The sequence below is a fragment of the Nelumbo lutea genome, chromosome 4 (assembly GCF_056320005.1).
Source record: "Nelumbo lutea isolate HS-2025 chromosome 4, American lotus-T2T, whole genome shotgun sequence".
Taxonomy (NCBI): Eukaryota; Viridiplantae; Streptophyta; class Magnoliopsida; order Proteales; family Nelumbonaceae; genus Nelumbo; species Nelumbo lutea.
The window spans coordinates 96,190,402-96,208,719 of record NC_142687.1 but is presented as its reverse complement, the minus strand read 5'-3'; the positions used below and the strand labels follow the sequence as shown (position 1 = coordinate 96,208,719).

General features: G+C 37.6%; 1 protein-coding gene across 1 annotated transcript; it reads left to right on the top strand.

Annotated features, from left to right (window-relative positions):
* The first annotated feature begins 7,842 nt into the window (after positions 1-7,842).
* NKS1 (ubiquitin-associated protein (DUF1068)) lies at positions 7,843-18,039 on the top strand. Its single transcript, XM_088983445.1, has 3 exons — positions 7,843-8,537; positions 16,346-16,369; positions 17,574-18,039. The coding sequence occupies exons 1-3, from the start codon at positions 8,336-8,338 to the stop codon at positions 17,873-17,875; spliced, it is 528 nt and encodes a 175-aa protein (XP_088839571.1). The 5' UTR covers positions 7,843-8,335; the 3' UTR covers positions 17,876-18,039.
* The last annotated feature ends 279 nt before the right edge of the window (positions 18,040-18,318 follow it).

Genomic DNA, 18,318 nt, shown 5'->3' with positions numbered 1-18,318 from the left:
ATTTCTTGTACTATGGAGTCAATGGCAAATACCCCCTCAATTTTCATTGTGAGAAAGATCCCACTAAATTTTCAATTTGAGACAAATACCCATTGGCCATTAAGTTAGGTGACAGAATGAGTTAAATTACTAAAATACCTACCTGGGCTTTCTTTTCTTTTCCTCATCATTTTCTCTTAAACCCTAACTGACTCAAAAATACCTCAAATTTCTCTAAATAAAACTAGCTAAAATAATAAGAATCATTTTATAGACAGGAAACAAATTTCTTTAAATTCTTCTTTTATTTCATTAACATGAATGTTTCAAAATTTATCCACTCCCTTCTCCAATAAATCAAGAAAAGCCAACCAAAAATTTGCAAAGATCTATTAAAGCATCTAGGAGGACTTCAATATTCTAATCAGTCTTATCAAAGAACTGCAACATTATCAAATGACTCCTTAATCTCATTCTTATTAAGTTTAGTCTTAGAGATATTAACTAAGACGGACATATTGTCACCTTGCATAGGATTCTTTTTTTTTTGTTTTTTTATTGACACTATGCATGAATAGTTTATCATAGATCATAGAACTTTGGGCGCTTACGAACTAGGGGGATTTCACAGGGGTGAGGATTAAAAGTCTAATAGGGGACTGACTGGTACCTGTTTATCTTCACGTCTGCAGTTGAGGCAAATTGGGTAGTGCGTAATGGCCCCTGGAGATTTGGCCAATCTCGACTAGTGATTGACTGGTGGTCGTAAGTGGCGAACTGTGAAAGAGTGGAGAAATATGGAGAACTTCATCAACAAAAGTTTATGTGGATCAAGGCAGGTTTGCTGCTGTAGTTATGGTGTCCGAGCGTTATTGAGGGGATAGGGAATATCTGTGGAGGATATTTGGGATGGATGACTTGGTGGAGGAACTGAAAACCTGTGAATGGGTTCGAATCAAGGTGAAAACGGGTAGTGAGATTCTAGAGAAGGTAAAGATAAAAGCGGGTGACTCTCTCTTCTCGATCTGGCAAGAAAGATGACCTCTTATGGAGGTGGAGAATCTGGAGAGAAGAAATAGGGTTTCGGAGAAAGAGAGGTAAGTAAATTCAGGTACCAAGGAGGCCGAGGGAGGAGGCAGAAATGATGAAGTTGAGTTGACGGGGAAATCGCCGGAGAGAAGGAAGATGGTGAGAGGGGAAGTTGAAATTCAGAAACCCGTATCAAAGAAGGGCTCAGCCGTACCGAGGATTAGGAGGCAGGCAAACCTAAAGGGGCACCAATCTTCAACCGTTCGTACTTGTGATCAAACGACTAATGGGAAGTTCGAAAATGAGATTCAAATTTCAAACTCCTTAGGCAGCCCTTTGAAAGAAACAATTTTGGAATGCTTAAAAGAACTAAAGTGGGGGCCAATCAACTTTGGTCAAAATGAGGGGGATCCACTATTAAACATGGGGCCTAGGATTAGGGAGGAAAGTCGAGAAAAATTTGGGGCTCTGTCTAGTGGGGATAGCAGACCAAGTCAAGACGGTTGACTTGATGCAAACCTAGCTTCTTCTAGGAACTCATGGAAGGAAAACCTCAGCATTGCAAGGCCCGAACTAGATAATCACACTGATCCAGTTTTCAAACACAGAGGGGAGAGTTTTGACCTAGAGTTTAGAAGTGGTGGAAGCAAGGCTGAAGGGAAGTTCATAGAGAAGCCCAAATCAACGGCCAGCCGGCGGTGCAATCCCTTCTCTGGAAATCCCGCAATAGGAAGGCAACTAGATTGGGTCGATGGTGGATAAAAAAGATTTGAATCTAGAAATGTCTGAACCAATGGAGATAACCTCGTTGGCGATTGTTGAAGATAGAGAGACTAACGCATTCCCGTCATAGCTTTCGGTTGCAAATTTTGATTCTCAAGTATGTAATTTCAATATGAATCTGGAAGGACAAAAGAAGTTGGGGAAGGAGGCGGTGGTGGGAGAGGAGAGAAGGGTGAGAGGGGAAAGGAATGAAAAGGAGACAGGCTCGACTTCTTCGTGGGTGAACTCAAAATTATTGGGGTTGGGAAAATATTTTTGGGGGTTTCAATAATGGGAATTAAACTATTAAGTACTTGGAAAAAATAGGGAAAAGATTCTTTCTTTAGAAAGGAAAATCAATTGCAAAATAAAAAAAAGGGAGGCCCTTTTAAGAAAAACAGGGAGATAGTGAGAGGGAACAACAAGGGGAGGGGGAAAAGGTTAAAGGAAAAAGGGGGAAGATGGAAAGGGGGGGTTTATGTGTTTGTATTTATGGAACTAAAAATCTTGTCATGGAATCTGAGGGGGTTGGATCCGGGAGAAGGAGATTGGTGATAAGTGACTTGTTGAAAAGATGGAATTAAGAGGTGGTGATTTTTTAAGAATCTAAGCTAGAAAGGGCGAATGCGGGAATAATAAGAAGCATTTGGGGGCAGGGGGAAGTTAGGTGAATAAGTAAGCCGACGAGAGGTAGTGCGGGGTTCTTTTTATTATGTGGGTGTTAGCACTCAATTTTTGTTCAGTCCCTTCATCCTACCTCTTTGTACTCTCTTTTAGACAAAAAAAACTTAGAAATACAACCAGATCAATTTGAGACTTTCTAGAACTCGAAATACCCTCTTTTAGCACAATCCACAGGACAAACAAGAACCTTGATTCAACATCACCCTCAGACTTGAGAAATTACAACTTAGTTATACATCAATTTTTATGACTAAATTACAAAGATTCACCGTTCATCACGCCAACTTCCTTTCTAACGACCTAGATTCATGCGATATTCAAACTCCAATTACCCAAAATCAAATCCAACATATCCAACACCTCGAGATCATTGGGAAACAATCAACTCGTGAACCCCACCACAAATCTACGATGATCAACCGCAAAAACATTAAGATCCCATTTCGATGGCTCTGAATGATTACTAATATTGACCATATCTTTCTCAGATCAAAACCATCCACTTGACTTTTCCCCTCAATCCATACCTACCCACCAAATTGTAGTTCAAAATTCACCCGTTTGAGCTCCCATCAAGCCAATATCCTATTTCAACAAATCTCTTTAATTAGAGCTTACCATCCATCATCCCAACTTCATATGACAAATCAGACCTTACCACTGTGTTCAAAGACCCAAAAAAACCCTAGCACCTCAAATTTCATGACCAAACACCTCCGTTTGATTGTTGAAAAAATAAGATTCCATTCTGGGCCCTCTCGTTGATTGGAAAACCATAAGCTAAGACCATGATTTGAACTAAAACAATGAATCTACACCTCTTATAAAAAGATTCATCACTTTCATTAGATTCAGGACATTAAAAAGTGCCAACCCACCAAAATTCATCCAAAAATTTCCCCATTTAACCCTTCATCAAACAAATATTCTATTTTGGCAACTCTCATTGACCCAAACTTGTCAACCATAGATCTCAATCATCCCTAACCTATTTGTCCAGTCAAACCTCACCACTGTGTTCAAAGACCAAAAGAAACCCCAGGACACCAAATTTCATGACCAAACTCATTAGTTTGACCATTAAACTAGAAAGAAGCTATTTTGACGCACCAAATTAAATTGCCATGTCATTTGGCCCAATTCGAAGCCTTAAAAGGGTGATGATGGCTGATGTCAAACCCATTCTTGACTCATTAAACATCTGGACTAATGAAACAATGCCTAAGGGGCATAAAAAACTCAAAATGCCAAACAGATCCCCACTTAAAGCTAAGAAAAGACAAAATCACATTTAAAAGTTCTTCAAATTTACATTTTCTGCCATTGACAGTGACAACCTCAAATACGAGACTGCAACGTCTGGCACACCCCAATCTCCCATTGGACGCACAAAACCTATGAAAACCACCCCCAAATTGAGGAAATTGTTTCACCAAATAGGAAAGCTTAACTAGATACCTATTTCTTTAAAGAATCTTTGCCTATTTGTGGGAAAAATCTCTATGGAATCTCAGGCATTCTAGCTGAGCGAATTCAGACTTGACCCCTTTCCATTCTCTATAAATATTGATCTAATTTGAGCTCAATAAAAAAAAAAAGAGAGAGAGAGAGAAAGGGAGCGGAAGGAAACCCAAAAGAGGCTCTTAGAAAGAAAGAGAGAGAGAAGATAGTTTTCTCCCGGACCATATACTGCCTCTTGTTCACCCAAAATTCAGAGGTGCTCTGAACATCAAATTCTAAACTCGTCTCCTCCACCTTCAAGTGGAGGTTGTTGCAACTAGAAACACTCCCTAGCTCAAGAATCCACTAAACTTTGTATTGTTTAATCCCTACCTGCTAGAAAACTCCCGTTAAGGTACATATGAAAGGTAAGTCTTCTTTAGTCTTTCTGGGTTGTTTAAGGTTCTAGAATGTTGGAGAACCATTGTTTGCAATTTCTTATTGGCTGAGAATAGAGGTAGAGAGGCAAGGGCCTTAGGGAAATCAGTATCTAAGACCCGATAACATCACCTCAAAATCGGTTTTAAGAGAAGTTGAAAGCATTTCCTTCAGATTTAAGAAATTCTTGCAATCATTTCTGTTTTTCCTCGAAAGAAACTGAGCCTGAAGAACTCCCGTATTGGGCTGCTACAGTAGGTTGCAACCATTTCTAGTTTTGGGGAGGATCCTCTTGTGGGAAAAAAGAAAAGAAAAGAAAAAAAAGATCATCAAATTGATGTTTACTGATTTATATACATGTATAGATACAGTCCTTATAATTACTTTCCATGGTTATGATCTCATTTTGGATTCTGAGCTGGAGCTCAACCATGGAAGTTTTGGTTAGCTTTATAACCAAACCACTACACTATTCATATAACTCCATTTCATGTGAAACTTCATATTCTTACTTGCCACTTTATCTATTGAGGCTTACTTGGATTTAATGGATGAGACATACATGGTATCTTTAGGAGCTTAATTGCATGACATGGTAATAGAAAAAAAACAGTTAGTTTAATTTAATATCTTATATAGTAATATGGATTAGTTAAGATTTGTTGTATTTTGTTTCAAGAAGAGACATTGAAGTGCGTTCTTCTTATACACTACTCCATGTTGTTAATTTACAATATGAGTGTAGGCAAGATGTTCATAAAGCACTAATTATTAATGCTTCATTAGCAAGTGCGTCCATAATAAACAAAGCCTCCATCAGACATTCGAGTACATTTAATACATAAGAAGAGAAACGTTCATAGTCGTGTTGCTAATCCTACTATTTCTCATCCGGTTAAGAAAGAAAAGCAACCAAAGCCAATTGACCCCGAATTGAATTTTTAAAGTAGATGTGGATGCTGAGCAAGAAATGTAGCTCAATGGATGCTTAACAGGAAATGTTGCCTTTCATACAATATGTTCAAGTTGAATTTTCTATTAAATTAGAATTTGTAGTGTTAGTGCAAGTTGTTAAGAATATGCAAACTCTAATGTATCAGCGAATGGGTTAGAAGTCTGACCCCTCGACAATTTGTAATACTAATGAGAAATGTATTTAGATCTTTTCTTTATTTTCTATATTAATGATATTTGCAATTCTAATGCTTGTATAATAGATTGTTAATAAAAATGCTTGGATGGTGTGACAGTCTATTAAGAACCATCAATATCTATTAAATATCGAATGATCAATACATAATTGAGAATCATGTATAACCGGTTTATATATTGGTTTTTAGATAAATTTAAGGCTATAAATACTATTAAATCACCCAACTCCATGGCTCCATTTCACCAAGCTAGCAACCAATTCCACTACTACACTTTCCCCAAGCCATCGAACTAGAGGTCACGCGAGCACATCAGTGATGGACGATAGGGTTGTAGTGTTAAAGAGGATGAAACCTCCGCCATTGAAGTAAATTTCGAGAGGGACGTCGGGGTAGGGAATGATTTAGAGAGTGTAGGCTGAATCAGGCTTGCCAAACGCCTTCACTACTATTCCTCAAAATCAAAAGAAAAATAAAGAATCCATTCTTTTGTCCAAAATTAGTCCAATTTTAGCCAAGACTATACATTTGTAAGCCTAAATTTTTCTCAAAGAAAAGTCCTATAGATACTTGTAGTAGTATTAAATTGAATGATAAAAGATTTTTATCATACTAATGGATTTGTTTTTACTAATAAATTAACAAATAATTAAATAAACAGAACGTATCAAGTCATTGCATCTAAGACGAGGAAACCTAGAGACAAGGAAGTCGATAGGGAAGCCTAGATCACTCTTTTAAAATGTTCAATTATTAGATAATAGCAAACATTGACCAACCAGGTGATCTCATAGTATTTACATCCTCGAATGCATCTAAAACCCAATAGACCACAAAGTTTTATATGATTCTCATAAGTGCCTAGACAATCTGGTATATAATAGATCAGATGGTGTTTAATAGATTTAGGCATCATCCGACAACAAATAGACCAGATGGTGTTTTACAAGCTTAGAAACCATCCAGTATTATAAAGACTGGATGGTTGCTTGCAGTTTTGAATAATCAATTGTGATTGCAAATATCTATCTATCAGGTGACAAAATAGTATTTACATTCTCAAATTCATCTTAAACCCAATAGATCACAAGGTTTTATATGATTCTTACAAGTGTAAAGACCATCCAGTATAGTGGAGGCCGAATGGCATTTTACAGACTTATAGAAACCATCCGACATTAAACAGGCCAGATGGTTGCTTACAATTTTGAGCCATCAATTGTAGTTATAATCATCAATTACACAAGTGACTTAACACATTCAAATTTCTTTAAAACCAAACATGCCACATGGTTGTATATGATTCTCATAGGTGCACATGTAGACCATCCGGTATGGGGAATTCCAGATAGTGTACTACAGACTTGAAAACCATATGATATTAAAAAGACTGGATAATTGCTTGCAATTTTGGAACATCATTTATAGTTGCAAACATTTATCCCTTAGATGATCTAGTTGTAATTATACCATCAAATGCACTTAGAACCCAATATACCATAAGGTTTTGTGTGATTCTCAAAACCTTGGATGATCTAGTCTCCACTATACTGGATAGTCTATTACATAGGTGATAAAATAATATTTGCAATTTTGAGTCATCAATTATAGTTGCAATCATCTTCCCCAACATCTTCACCAACTTATGAGGCAAAACATCTTTCACCATTTTAGCAATCTCCATGGCTACAACAACACACAAAGTTGTGAGATAGCCATGAACTCTTAGGTTTTTTACTCTCTAGCAAGTGTAGAGGGAACTTTGTGAGAGATTTTACTTAAATAATTGACAAATCTAATAGAAATCAAGCTCATTTTTTCTTTGAAATAAACCAACTTTAGACTCAAGCCAACCACATTTCTAGATATTTGTGGTCAACTACACAAATCCTTTCTCCCCCATTGTAAAGAGCTCGATCCATGTTTTTTGCAAAGATGGAAGCCTCCAACTTTATTTCAATATACAAGAAAAAAACAAAAAAAAAATGAGAGAAATAAAAAAATGCCCTAACAAATTGAGAAGAGGGAAATATAAGGAAAGAGAGATAGACACGTAATAATGAAAGAATGAAAGAAATCTGCTCCTCACATAGAGAGCCTCACAGGCATATCCCACCATGCATTAGGAACATCTCCTATAGTTATGTTTATTCACGGAAAATATTCTAAATACATGGTGAGATGTGCCACCCAATTCTGATGGGTGGGATTTTAATAAGGGGCAATATAGAGAAAATTAATAAGATATTTGTACGGTTCACTGTTTTTGCAATTTTTTAAAAACGTCTCTGATTTTGTCAATAATCGTAGCTTCGTTAATTTTGATGAAAAGAAGTTATGTGACGGAGGAAAATATTTGTCGCAAAAGTGAAAGTTCAGGAGTTTTATTGCCTTTGTATGGGGATAATTGTCACCTACCCAATAGCACAGGGGGTGTTTGTAATTTAACCAGAAAAAAGCCAATTAGATCTTGAATTTGTATCAAGTGGGGTTTGAGTCCTCAATTGGGATTCCAAACTAGAACCTTAAATAAAAAAACCAGATATATTTTTGTGTTCTTTAGAAAATTTAATCCATATCATCTACCGTATCCATGTTGCAGATCTTGACCTCAGAAATAAACAACATTGATTTCAACAATCAACACAGCTGCTTGTTTTGTCGCTCACATAGACATGCCGACATGGGCTGATAGGCTCTGCAGAGAATTACCGCGGTTTACATTTACAAGCAAGTAAAATTTGTAAAAGTTCTACTTTTAACCAGAGTGGGAAAGTGTGTTAGAGCTCATAAAAGGTGGTTTACATCAGTTATCAGATCTGAAGAAGGGAGGGACTGTGACTGAGAGAGAGATGTCGGGCGGTCCTCGTCGGTCGGGGCCATGTTTGAGGTTCTGTTTGGTGGTGTTTGCAGTAGCTTCGGCTCTTTTTGTATCTGGGCCGGCTTTGTATTGGAAGTTTAAGAAGGGTCTTCATTTGGGCAAAAATGGACCTTCTTGCAGTCCTTGCACCTGTGATTGTCCTCCTCCGCTTTCTCTCATCAAAATAGCTCCTGGTAAGCTTTCTTTTTGCTTTAGATTTGGTTTGTTGGCTCTGTTGTTTTTTTTTTTTTATTATTATTATTTTTTGGTTCTGGGTCTTTGTTTATCATTCATTTTGTGAGGTTATGTGATGATTGGTTGAAATCGAAGGGGCGCCCAATTCAGCTTTTGTTTTCTAGTTTTGTTGATTTTGGTATTGGATCTCTGGTTTTGCTGTATTTTTCATGAAAGAAATCCAGTTTAGAAATGGCTATATTAGCGGCAGAGTAAGATTTGGAGGATATTCGAATTCTTTTTTTTTTTTTTTTGATTTCTGTTTGTTTTGCTTTATTTTTCTGTACGAACATGTTGCCACTTAAATGATCCGATCTTCAAGTTAGGCTTTAAAGATATGGGAAGTTGTAATAGTAACGAATCTTTTAGGTTTTAATGAGTAGGACTGAATGGACCTTTACCAGAGTAATTCTTAGAAGGTTTTGTTCTGCTACATGTCAGAGGTTTAATGGATGCTAGTTCCTATAGTTGGTACAGCGAGGTAAGTGAATGTAATTGCTTTAGACAAGGGCCTTCCACTCCATGGGAAACCCAAAGAAAGGGCAGTCTAAAATATTCTCTACCGAAACTTTACAGTACAGGATCTAGTCAATTATGTCCTTAAATGCCACTCAGATGAGATTAGGCCCACTTATTGGCTGTTATAGACCAGTATGTTTTCTGTCTATTTGTTTTCTCATGGTCAATAACAATGGACATTGTTAGTGATGCATGCCATCATGACCATCATCATTGTCAAATCCTTAACCAAGCTATTTGGGTTGGAAACACTAATTGTATTCTGCAATTCCACATTGCCCAAGGTCAAGAATTCTCAAGGTAATAATGCCTTTGCTCAAAAAAAAAAAAAGCCTTAGCATGCGTTCAAAACAGAACCAGGATTGATAAAGAAGGGTTTGGCTAAAATTTTCAGCAGCCTGCCAACCTAATGCAACGTGTTCCTTCTTCTAGGCTTTTGGGACCTCAAAATGTAGAACTAAAGTGTGATAGTGAATGAGGTATTGTTGGTAAGTATGATAACCAAATGTCTCCACATGCTTACTTCACCTGCTTGATCAGATGACATGATGCTTTTTGACCATAGCATGAGCACTTCTAAAATATATAGAAATATATCTTAACAAAACATGATACAGATAATTTTTCTAATATTCTATTTGGCATGATATAATTATTAAGAAGTGATAACTGAACTTGAAAATTTAAAAATAAAAGCATGGAATGAGCATATTAAATGGATGCCATTAGTCCTTATCCATTTCCTTGAGAGAAATGTAGGGGGAATCCCAATTCTTGCATCCATATCTTCATTGCCACTTCCAAGCATTTTAGCATCTTAGGTTAGTAATACAAATTAGAAAAAAAAATGTTGATAATCACATGAACTATATGACATCCCAAAGAAGCCCTCATATAGGTTCTCTTGTATCGTTGCTGATTGGTGTTAATAATAGTAGGGACATATGATTTTCACAATGTGCTATCTTTGCCAATGGATAAATTTGTGCACATGTGTCCTCTCCTGTTATTCCTTTTTCCAGTCCACTGTCCACCCCTCTTCCCTAGACCAGATAGTGACTTCTGCAATTTGATGGATGCTTTAGAAGAAGTCAAGTTGATCCTACTGCAGCCGCTTGGGGGCATTATCCACAGATTAGATGGGGACCTTTGGGTTTACAGTGGTCCTACTTCAGTTTCAAATGCTGCTGAAGATGAGATGCGTGCCCTCTTGGAGGGGCTTAGGATTGCTAAACTTCAATTTAGATCTCTAGTAGTGGCAGGACATTCAGGATTGCTATAAGTTGGGTCAAGAATCTGGGTATAGGCCCTTGGAATCTCTCTCACATTCTCCTAGAGATCTCATCTCTTATTAACTGTGGTTTCAGATGGATTCCAAGGGAGCTAAATCAGGTTGCTGATGGCTTAGCTAAATCTGGGTTGGGGAGGGGCTATCTGTATAGTGTAAATACAATGCCTATCTTTTAGCTTGGGCTTGTGTGTGTGTGGTGTGTGTTTCCATGGCCCTTTTTTGTACATCTTCTCATGTACATCCTTCCCCCCTGTTTTGGTTATTGAAAACAACTTAACTTTTTTAAAAAAAGAAAAAACAAAAAATCTGGACCCTTTAGAGGTAGCTGAAAATACACTTCATCATCCTTGTATCACTATGCATGCCTTGTGAACAAGGATGTGGAGCTCGCCTGGACTAGGTTGTACTGAGGAAATCAGAAAAAGAACAGTGGAATAGTCTATCACATTTTTCAGATAATAGTAGGTGCCATCTTTTGAACATTTGTGGACAATGTTGTCAAAGTATTGACTAGTCACTGACTAGTCAGTTGAGGGCCAGACCAGTTGTGTCACTAACTAGTTGGTTGATACTCTCATGATGTGGTTGCCTAAGATGACTAAGCATCAACTAGGTTGAGTGACTGGTAACTGATTATTGCATGGTTATAGTTTATGTTAATTTATTTATGAGATTGCATCGATATCTTGAATTTATCAAGTTATCACATTGACTCAGAGGCCAAAACAACTGGTCATTGCCTCACTGCATTGATAAAACTGTTTGCTGCACCACTGTAACTGAGTATTGACATTGTGATGGCTCTGACATGGTGCAGAAGTTAAGATCTTTTGCCATCTCATATCTAGGAGTCATCAATGAGATTGAGATTTTGATGGTTGAAGTAATGGGAGACTTCAATGGGTGTTGTGTCTTGAAAAGAAGTTATTAGATGCTATCTTGGTTCTAACTTTCACATGAACTTCACTTTAGTGAAAGAGCAGATTAATGAATGTGCCAAGGGAGAGGGGTACAACATATCAACCAAATGGGGGATCTACAGAAGAGTAATTTTGGAAACCCTAAATGAGAGAGTTGGCTATCTCATTCTTTTCCTTTTCTTCCTTTCATATTCTTGGAAACTCCTCTCAATACCCTGGGTAGTTGGGATCATCATTGGGTAATGACATTTGCATTTTATTCTCTTTCTCCATGCGTCCATCCTCTCCATCTTGATGAAGCATGGTCATGTCCATATAGTCAAGTAGTAGGCAGACACATAGGGTGCTTCAAGAAACCATTTCCACAAAGAATTAGAAAATGTAATGTAAATTGTTGAAAAAAGAAAAGAAAAAAAAAATAAAAAGAAAAAAAGAAATACTCAAAAAAATTGTTGAAAAAAGAAATAACATCAAATGAGATGAAAGTGTTGTAACAGGAGGTCATGTTGTTCTCCGAGTTTGTGAAGGCTATTAAAGCATGAATGGAAGTAACAAATTTCTTGCGAAAGAGGATGGTCTACTTCATCAGTTGAGGGTCTTGCAATCTCTTGAAAAAGCTTCATGCTTTGAGGTGGAAGGGGATTCTGAAGTGATTGCTGGCTAGTTAAGAGAAAGTCAGAACTGATAGTGGATGCTAGTATGCTACATCTTATTATTCTCAAGGCTATTATTTTTGGCACTCTAAACAAACATCTTTTTCAATTTGATTCCAAGATCATCTCAATCCTGTGCTGGTAGACCTATTAAAGAATTGGACATCTTATTTTACTGAGATCCAACTCTTCCATTGGATAGCCATGGATTTTGATTGATTTCTTTTTCTATATGGGAGCTTGATTGGTGTTAGGTTTAGGATGGACCTTAGATAACTCTTGTACTTGGGTTTGGGTCTTTATTTTTTGAGGACATCCTGTTTTCTCTATCATTCCAACAAAAAGAAAAAAAAGGCCTTGTAAAACCCCTCTTTTTTCCTTCATTGCAAGTGATGTTGCTTAGGCTCCGTTTGGTTTGTGGGATGGGGATGAGAAAAAGGGAATAGGGAATATTCCAAAAATATTCCTTTTTCTCTCATTTGTTTTGAGGGAAATAGAGGGATGGGATGAGAAAAATGTGGGATGTCCCAAAATCGTGGATTTGGGGTTGCACCAAAACCGTGCGACCCCGGTGGAAAAATTTGAGAAACCATTGTTACCATCGACGACGAACAGAGGAGGGAGAGAACCAGTGCCTTCCCCGTTACCATCGGCAATCTGCTACCTTCCCTTCCCCGTTTGAACCTAGAAGCAGAGCAGCGGCGGCGGCACCCCTTCTCAGCCACTTCCTCCCTCTCTCCTCTATTCTTCTCTTTCTTCTTCTTTCGTCTTTTGTTTTTCAACAAAAAAAAAGCACTGTTCATCGTCTTCTCAACAACGAACACAGGAAATACCAGTGGCGGTGACCAGGACCATTTGCCCTCTAGTACCTCTCCGTTCATCGTCTTCGCTTTTTGCCAGTGAACTACTGTCTCCGGCGGCACTGTTTGCTTTCCAATGATGACCAGCGGCATTGTTCATCCTATTTGCTTTCCGCTGGTGAACTACTGTTCGTCTTCCTCTTGGTGAAACAGAGCACTCCACAGCAGCTATAATCCATCATTCCTACCGTTTCACTGGTTTTGACTAGTTTCTCCGATCATCCATTGTTTCTGATTCCCTCATTTTCCCTCTCTCTCTCTCTCTCTCTCTCTGATCGCCAATGCAGTCATGGAGCTCTCTTCTTCACCTTACATGAATCTAGCGAAGAAGTAGCTCGTCACAGTGCTTTTACCATTATTTTCCCATATATAAAACCGGACAATGGAAGTGTAAATTTTTACACTTTCCCATCCCATCCCATCTTTTCCAATCCCACCCAATTCTTCCCACAAACCAAACAGAGCCTTAAGGAACTTAATAGCTTGAGTCTTGGATTTTCTGCATCTTCGCTATTTTGATCATGAGTTCATGACACTGACAAAAAGTGTAGGAAAGTAGGAGATTTGTTGAATGCAACTAAAGAACGGGAAAATCTCATATTGGGTGACCATGACTGATAAGTTGAGTAGGCCACTAAGATGACCAGAAACAATAAAATATGGGCATGAAGAAGGGAGGGAGATGTTTGAAAACTTAATCTCATCAGCAACCACACATGCGATGTGGTAATAGAATATATTGTTGTCTTAGCAGTTAGCATCAATATCATCTCAGAATGATGCCTTGTAAATGTGGTTACCATGTTACCATCCCTAAGCTAGTATGACATTAATGTGGCAGATGTTTATAATTGACACACATGTTAGCAAACCATTTGATTAAATGTGAAACCAAAATTACTTCCTTGAGAAGAATATAATCTAAACATTTTAAAATTTATTGCGTTCCAAGGTTGGAGATAATCATGTATTGGCGAAACTGATAATAGGACCTCAAAATGGTTTTAGGTTGCTGGATGAATGTTTTATAGGACCACTAACACCAGTCTGTGTGGTTTAGCCCAATGAAAGCTTTTGAATACCAGCAAACATCTGATGCACTTGAGGTAGACATAATAAATAATTTATCATGATTTTTGGTTAAGATAAGAAGAGTAAGTCCACTAGACATGAAGGAACCTATAATTTATTACAATTTTTCTTTTTTGAAGATAAGAAGAGTGTAACCCCACCAGACATGGAGGCACCTACAACCTATGACAGCTGTTCCAAGTATGGAATCAAGTCCCAGCTTCAGTGATTTCTTGCCAGATGAAAAAAAAGATTGTGGAGAAAGTGTTGACTTCAGGATCATGGAAACCCTATATCCAGTATATTGATTTATCAAGGTTGTCATTTTTTTTTTTTTGACTTTATTAGGGTTATCCTACCTCCCAAACAAATGTAGTTTCTCTTCCAAATTGCAAGTCTCTTTGTAAATCTCTCAATCACTGGATACCAGAAATTATCTATATTAGAATTTCCTCCCATTGGTAGTCCCAAATATTGTAATGGCCAATCCCCTACTTCACACCCCAACAGGCCAGCTAGCCGAATCATCTCTTCACTCCCTAAATTTACTCCTGCCACACAGTTCTTGCCCCAATTTATCTTAAGGTTGGAGATCCTTTCAAATTTATGGACTATCCTTTTTAGGTTCACAAGTTCTGTTTTCCCTTCACAAAACAGGATAATATCATTTGCAAATTGTAGGTGTGTAACCACCATTTCATCCCTTCAATTATGAGATGGGAGATCTCTAAAAAGCAATGTTTTAAAACGTGGAGGCATGACGCGAGGCATTCTACTACCTAGAGGCGTGAGACGTATTTCAGAACGTAAGAGGTATAAGCCTCCCGAACACAAGGAGGCATAAGCCTCCTTAAGAGGGAGGGGGAGGGGGGGTTAGGAGGAGGAAGGGGAGGAGGATGAAGAGGAAGGGGGGATCTCATTTTTTCTTTAATTTTAATAAAAATCTTTTATATTAAGAAGAATAAAGATGCATAACATTAGTTGAAAGGGGGATTCTTGTTGAAGCGAAGGGGCAGGGGGCAAACCACTTTCTTTCCCCTTATCTTTTCTTCTCTTCTCTTCTCTTCTCTTCTCTTCTCTTCCCTTTCCTTTTCTTTCCTTTTCTCTTGTTTTCTTCTCTTTCTTTTTCTTTCCCTTCCCTTTCTTTTCCTTTCCTTTCCCTATTTTTCTTTGTTCTTTTTTTTTTCTTTCTTTTTATATAAGATGTGCATGAGGTGTATGCCTCTACCACACTTGATGAAAAAAACGCATGAGGCGTATGCCTCTTGCACCTGAGGCGTATGCCTCAAAGGTGTCAGTGCCTCTAGCATACGCCTCGGTGTTTTGGGAGTGCCTCGCCTAGAGGTGCGCCTCCAGGCGTACGCCTCCCACGTCATTTAAAACACTGCTAAAAAGGGAATTGCCTAAAGAATAGGAAAAACCAATGAATTCATAGTTAGTCAGCTTGGTTTCATCAATTAGAAAATTGATGGACTCCTAGGAATTGCTACTAGCTAGTTCCCATGAATGACATAGAAAACCACCATGCATATGCAGACTGCACATTTATCTGCAACTGAATCACAAGCTGGAATGAGTCTTGACATGATAGCCATACTATCCCATTTAAGGCTGAATTTGGCACTGCTTAACAACTGCATTTTTTTTTTGCCTTTTTAGTTGAAATTAAGTTTGTGTGTGTATGTGTAGGAAGCTGAAATTAAGTGACTAACAAGTGAATTAAGAGAAAAAAGCTTACTAAAATCATTTGGCTGCATTGCATTAGCTTAGGCCTTTGAATAATTTTTGATGGTTTTCTCAGATCAAGGAGAGACATTTTGGTGTTAACTGGAAAAGGACATTCATTTAATAGGGAACCTTAGGATTCATTCAAAAATGCAGATGCTTCCCTTAATCATCTCATAAAAATTTACAATTCCTAAAATAACCTCCTATATTTCGTTAACATTTTAATTATCACAAGAGCAGCCCTTTGATTTTTAAAAATCCAATTGATTATCAACTTCTTTTTTAATCCTGACCCCATATCCAATTAACCGCCTCCTCTGGATAACTGGCCATAATCTCTGGGTTTTAGCTTTAGTCAAATGTTGCCTAAATCACATTAAACCAAGGGTCTTCATAATATTCTCCAAATTGATGTTAATTTCATTCTTGATAGGAAAAGTCATGGCACTTAGCTATGATATTTTTTATGCCTTCATTTTTTGTCCACAGAAATTATTCAACATTAATGGGCACATTGCCATCCTAACTTGTTTCTATGAGTTGCTCTTATGTTCATTGAAATGTCCATGGAGCATATTATCTACTTACTTTATGAGCTTCTTCATGCCTTTGTTTTGTTGCCTATGATGTAAATTTATTCAGTTCAATTTCATTGCAAACCCTGGTCATTGTTATTTAAACTCAGAAACTAACATTTTCCATTTTTTGTCTTTTATCCCTTTGCAGGACTCGTCAATCTTTCTGTCACAGGTTAGAGGCTATCTATATACTGTTTTTGTACTGCATCATCTTTTATTAATCTTCAATCTGTAGGAATGAAGTTGAGCTACTTATTTTCTTTCTTTATCTTTAATTTTATTCTCTATTGCCTTATCTCTTAGTTTAGCTGTTAGGCAAATAATTAATATGAAATTCCATAATATTTATAATATATATGGTTATATATATTACTCTTAAATTTATTCATTTTCCCCTTAGGTTATAAGTGGTTCTCACCTAGGCATCAACTCATCTTGCCAGGACAAAATCCATAGGTTTTTTCATATCTGCCTTAATTACACTGCCTTGTGCTAAGACCTGTTAACTTGATACTAGAAAAGAAAAAAGAAGGTTCTATTTTCCATGTCTAATATAAATCAATAAGAAATGAACCTCCATATCATGGAGATCACTTAATTCATTTTTGTTGACCTTATTTTATGGGGTATTTTGGTGTGTGTTTATTAACAAGTAATATTTTGAAGGGGCTAGAAGAGCTTGGGGTAGACCAAAAAGGACATGGGTGGAAGTAGTAAGAAATGATTTAAGCACTAATAATTTAACAGCAGATATGGCTTTAAATATAATGGATTAGCGAAACAGGATTCATGTAGCCGACCCCATATAGTTGGGATAAGGCATCAGATGATGATGATGTTTATTAACAATGTAGTTAAAGCATTGCCCATGCATCTTAGGCTCTGTTGTCTAGGTGATCAACCAAGGTGGCATTCATTACAACTAAGTAATTATTTTCCTTGTCATATATATGATACAATTGTGTGCCCATTTTGGGTCACTGCTTGGTTATTTAGAGCTAAAAAATTAGGATGCTCAATTTCTGTGTTACCTTGAACTAGGGAGGTTAAAAAAAAATCTTCTTATTTTGAGTCTGAGGGAAGTCACTTTGCACAAGAAACCGCTGAAGGTTGTTTATATACAGTCTACCCTTCCCAGGACCTTAGATGGAAGTGATCAACATTGTATGATTAGTTTTTGCATAGGCATGTTGCAAGGCATAATGCCTAGCTGGTGCTTAGTTACTTTGGTGGGGGCATATGCTTGGAGCCTGTATCTTTTGATAGTGCTTAGTAACTTGCCTTACCAAATCATATTTTTGCCTAGTTATGAGTTTCATTACCACTAATGCAATGATATATTGACACTTCTACATATGTAATGGTATTTCACACAGATTGTGGGAAAGATGACCCAGATCTCAACAAGGAGATGGGGAAGCAGTTCATTGACCTTTTGACAGAGGAGTTGAAGCTTCAAGAAGCAGTTGCAGAAGAACACACACATCACATGAATATCACCCTTGTGGAAGCTAGAAGATTGGGATCTCAGTACCAGAGGGAGGCTGAGAAATGCAATGCTGCAACGGAGATATGTGAAGGGGCCAGAGAGCGAGCTGAGGCATTATTGCTCAAGGAGAAGAAGATAACCTCCTTGTGGGAGCGGCGGGCCCGTCAATTGGGTTGGGAAGGGGAATAGATACGGTTCATATTTACTTTGTTTAATATACAATTTGTTATTTACCTTTCTATTTATTTATCCCTTGAAGTACCAAAACCATGTTATCTATGTAAGCAGGCAGGCAAGCAGATCTGCTTGAGATGTAATATCAGTATAGCACGAATAGGTTCATGTTCTGAAAATTTTGCATCCTGGATATCACTCAAGGTTTTTAAAACTGAACCGGACAGGAAACTGTTCAGGGGTCTGGTTCCTGGGTTGAACGGTCCGATTGTTTAAACCATATGGATGGCCTGATAAAAAAAACATAAAAAATGGCCAAAAACCATTGTTCAGGTTGATGATTTCATAATTCGACCAGCTGGGTCATTGGTTTATTGACTAAATCAATGGTTTTTGACCAAAAAGCGGTTCTGGGTTGAAATAGAATTGCTCAGGTGACTGGTTCCCAGTTTTTTTGG

What these genes read in the sequence shown, in the direction of transcription:
- NKS1 (XM_088983445.1), top strand. Translation starts at nt 8,336, where the DNA reads ATGTCGGGCGGTCCTCGTCGGTCGGGGCCATGTTTGAGGTTCTGTTTG. An exon ending in TCTCATCAAAATAGCTCCTG is followed by an intron (nt 8,538 to 16,345) that starts GTAAGCTTTCTT and finishes ATCCCTTTGCAG; the next exon opens with GACTCGTCAATCTTTCTGTC. An exon ending in CGTCAATCTTTCTGTCACAG is followed by an intron (nt 16,370 to 17,573) that starts GTTAGAGGCTAT and finishes TATTTCACACAG; the next exon opens with ATTGTGGGAAAGATGACCCA.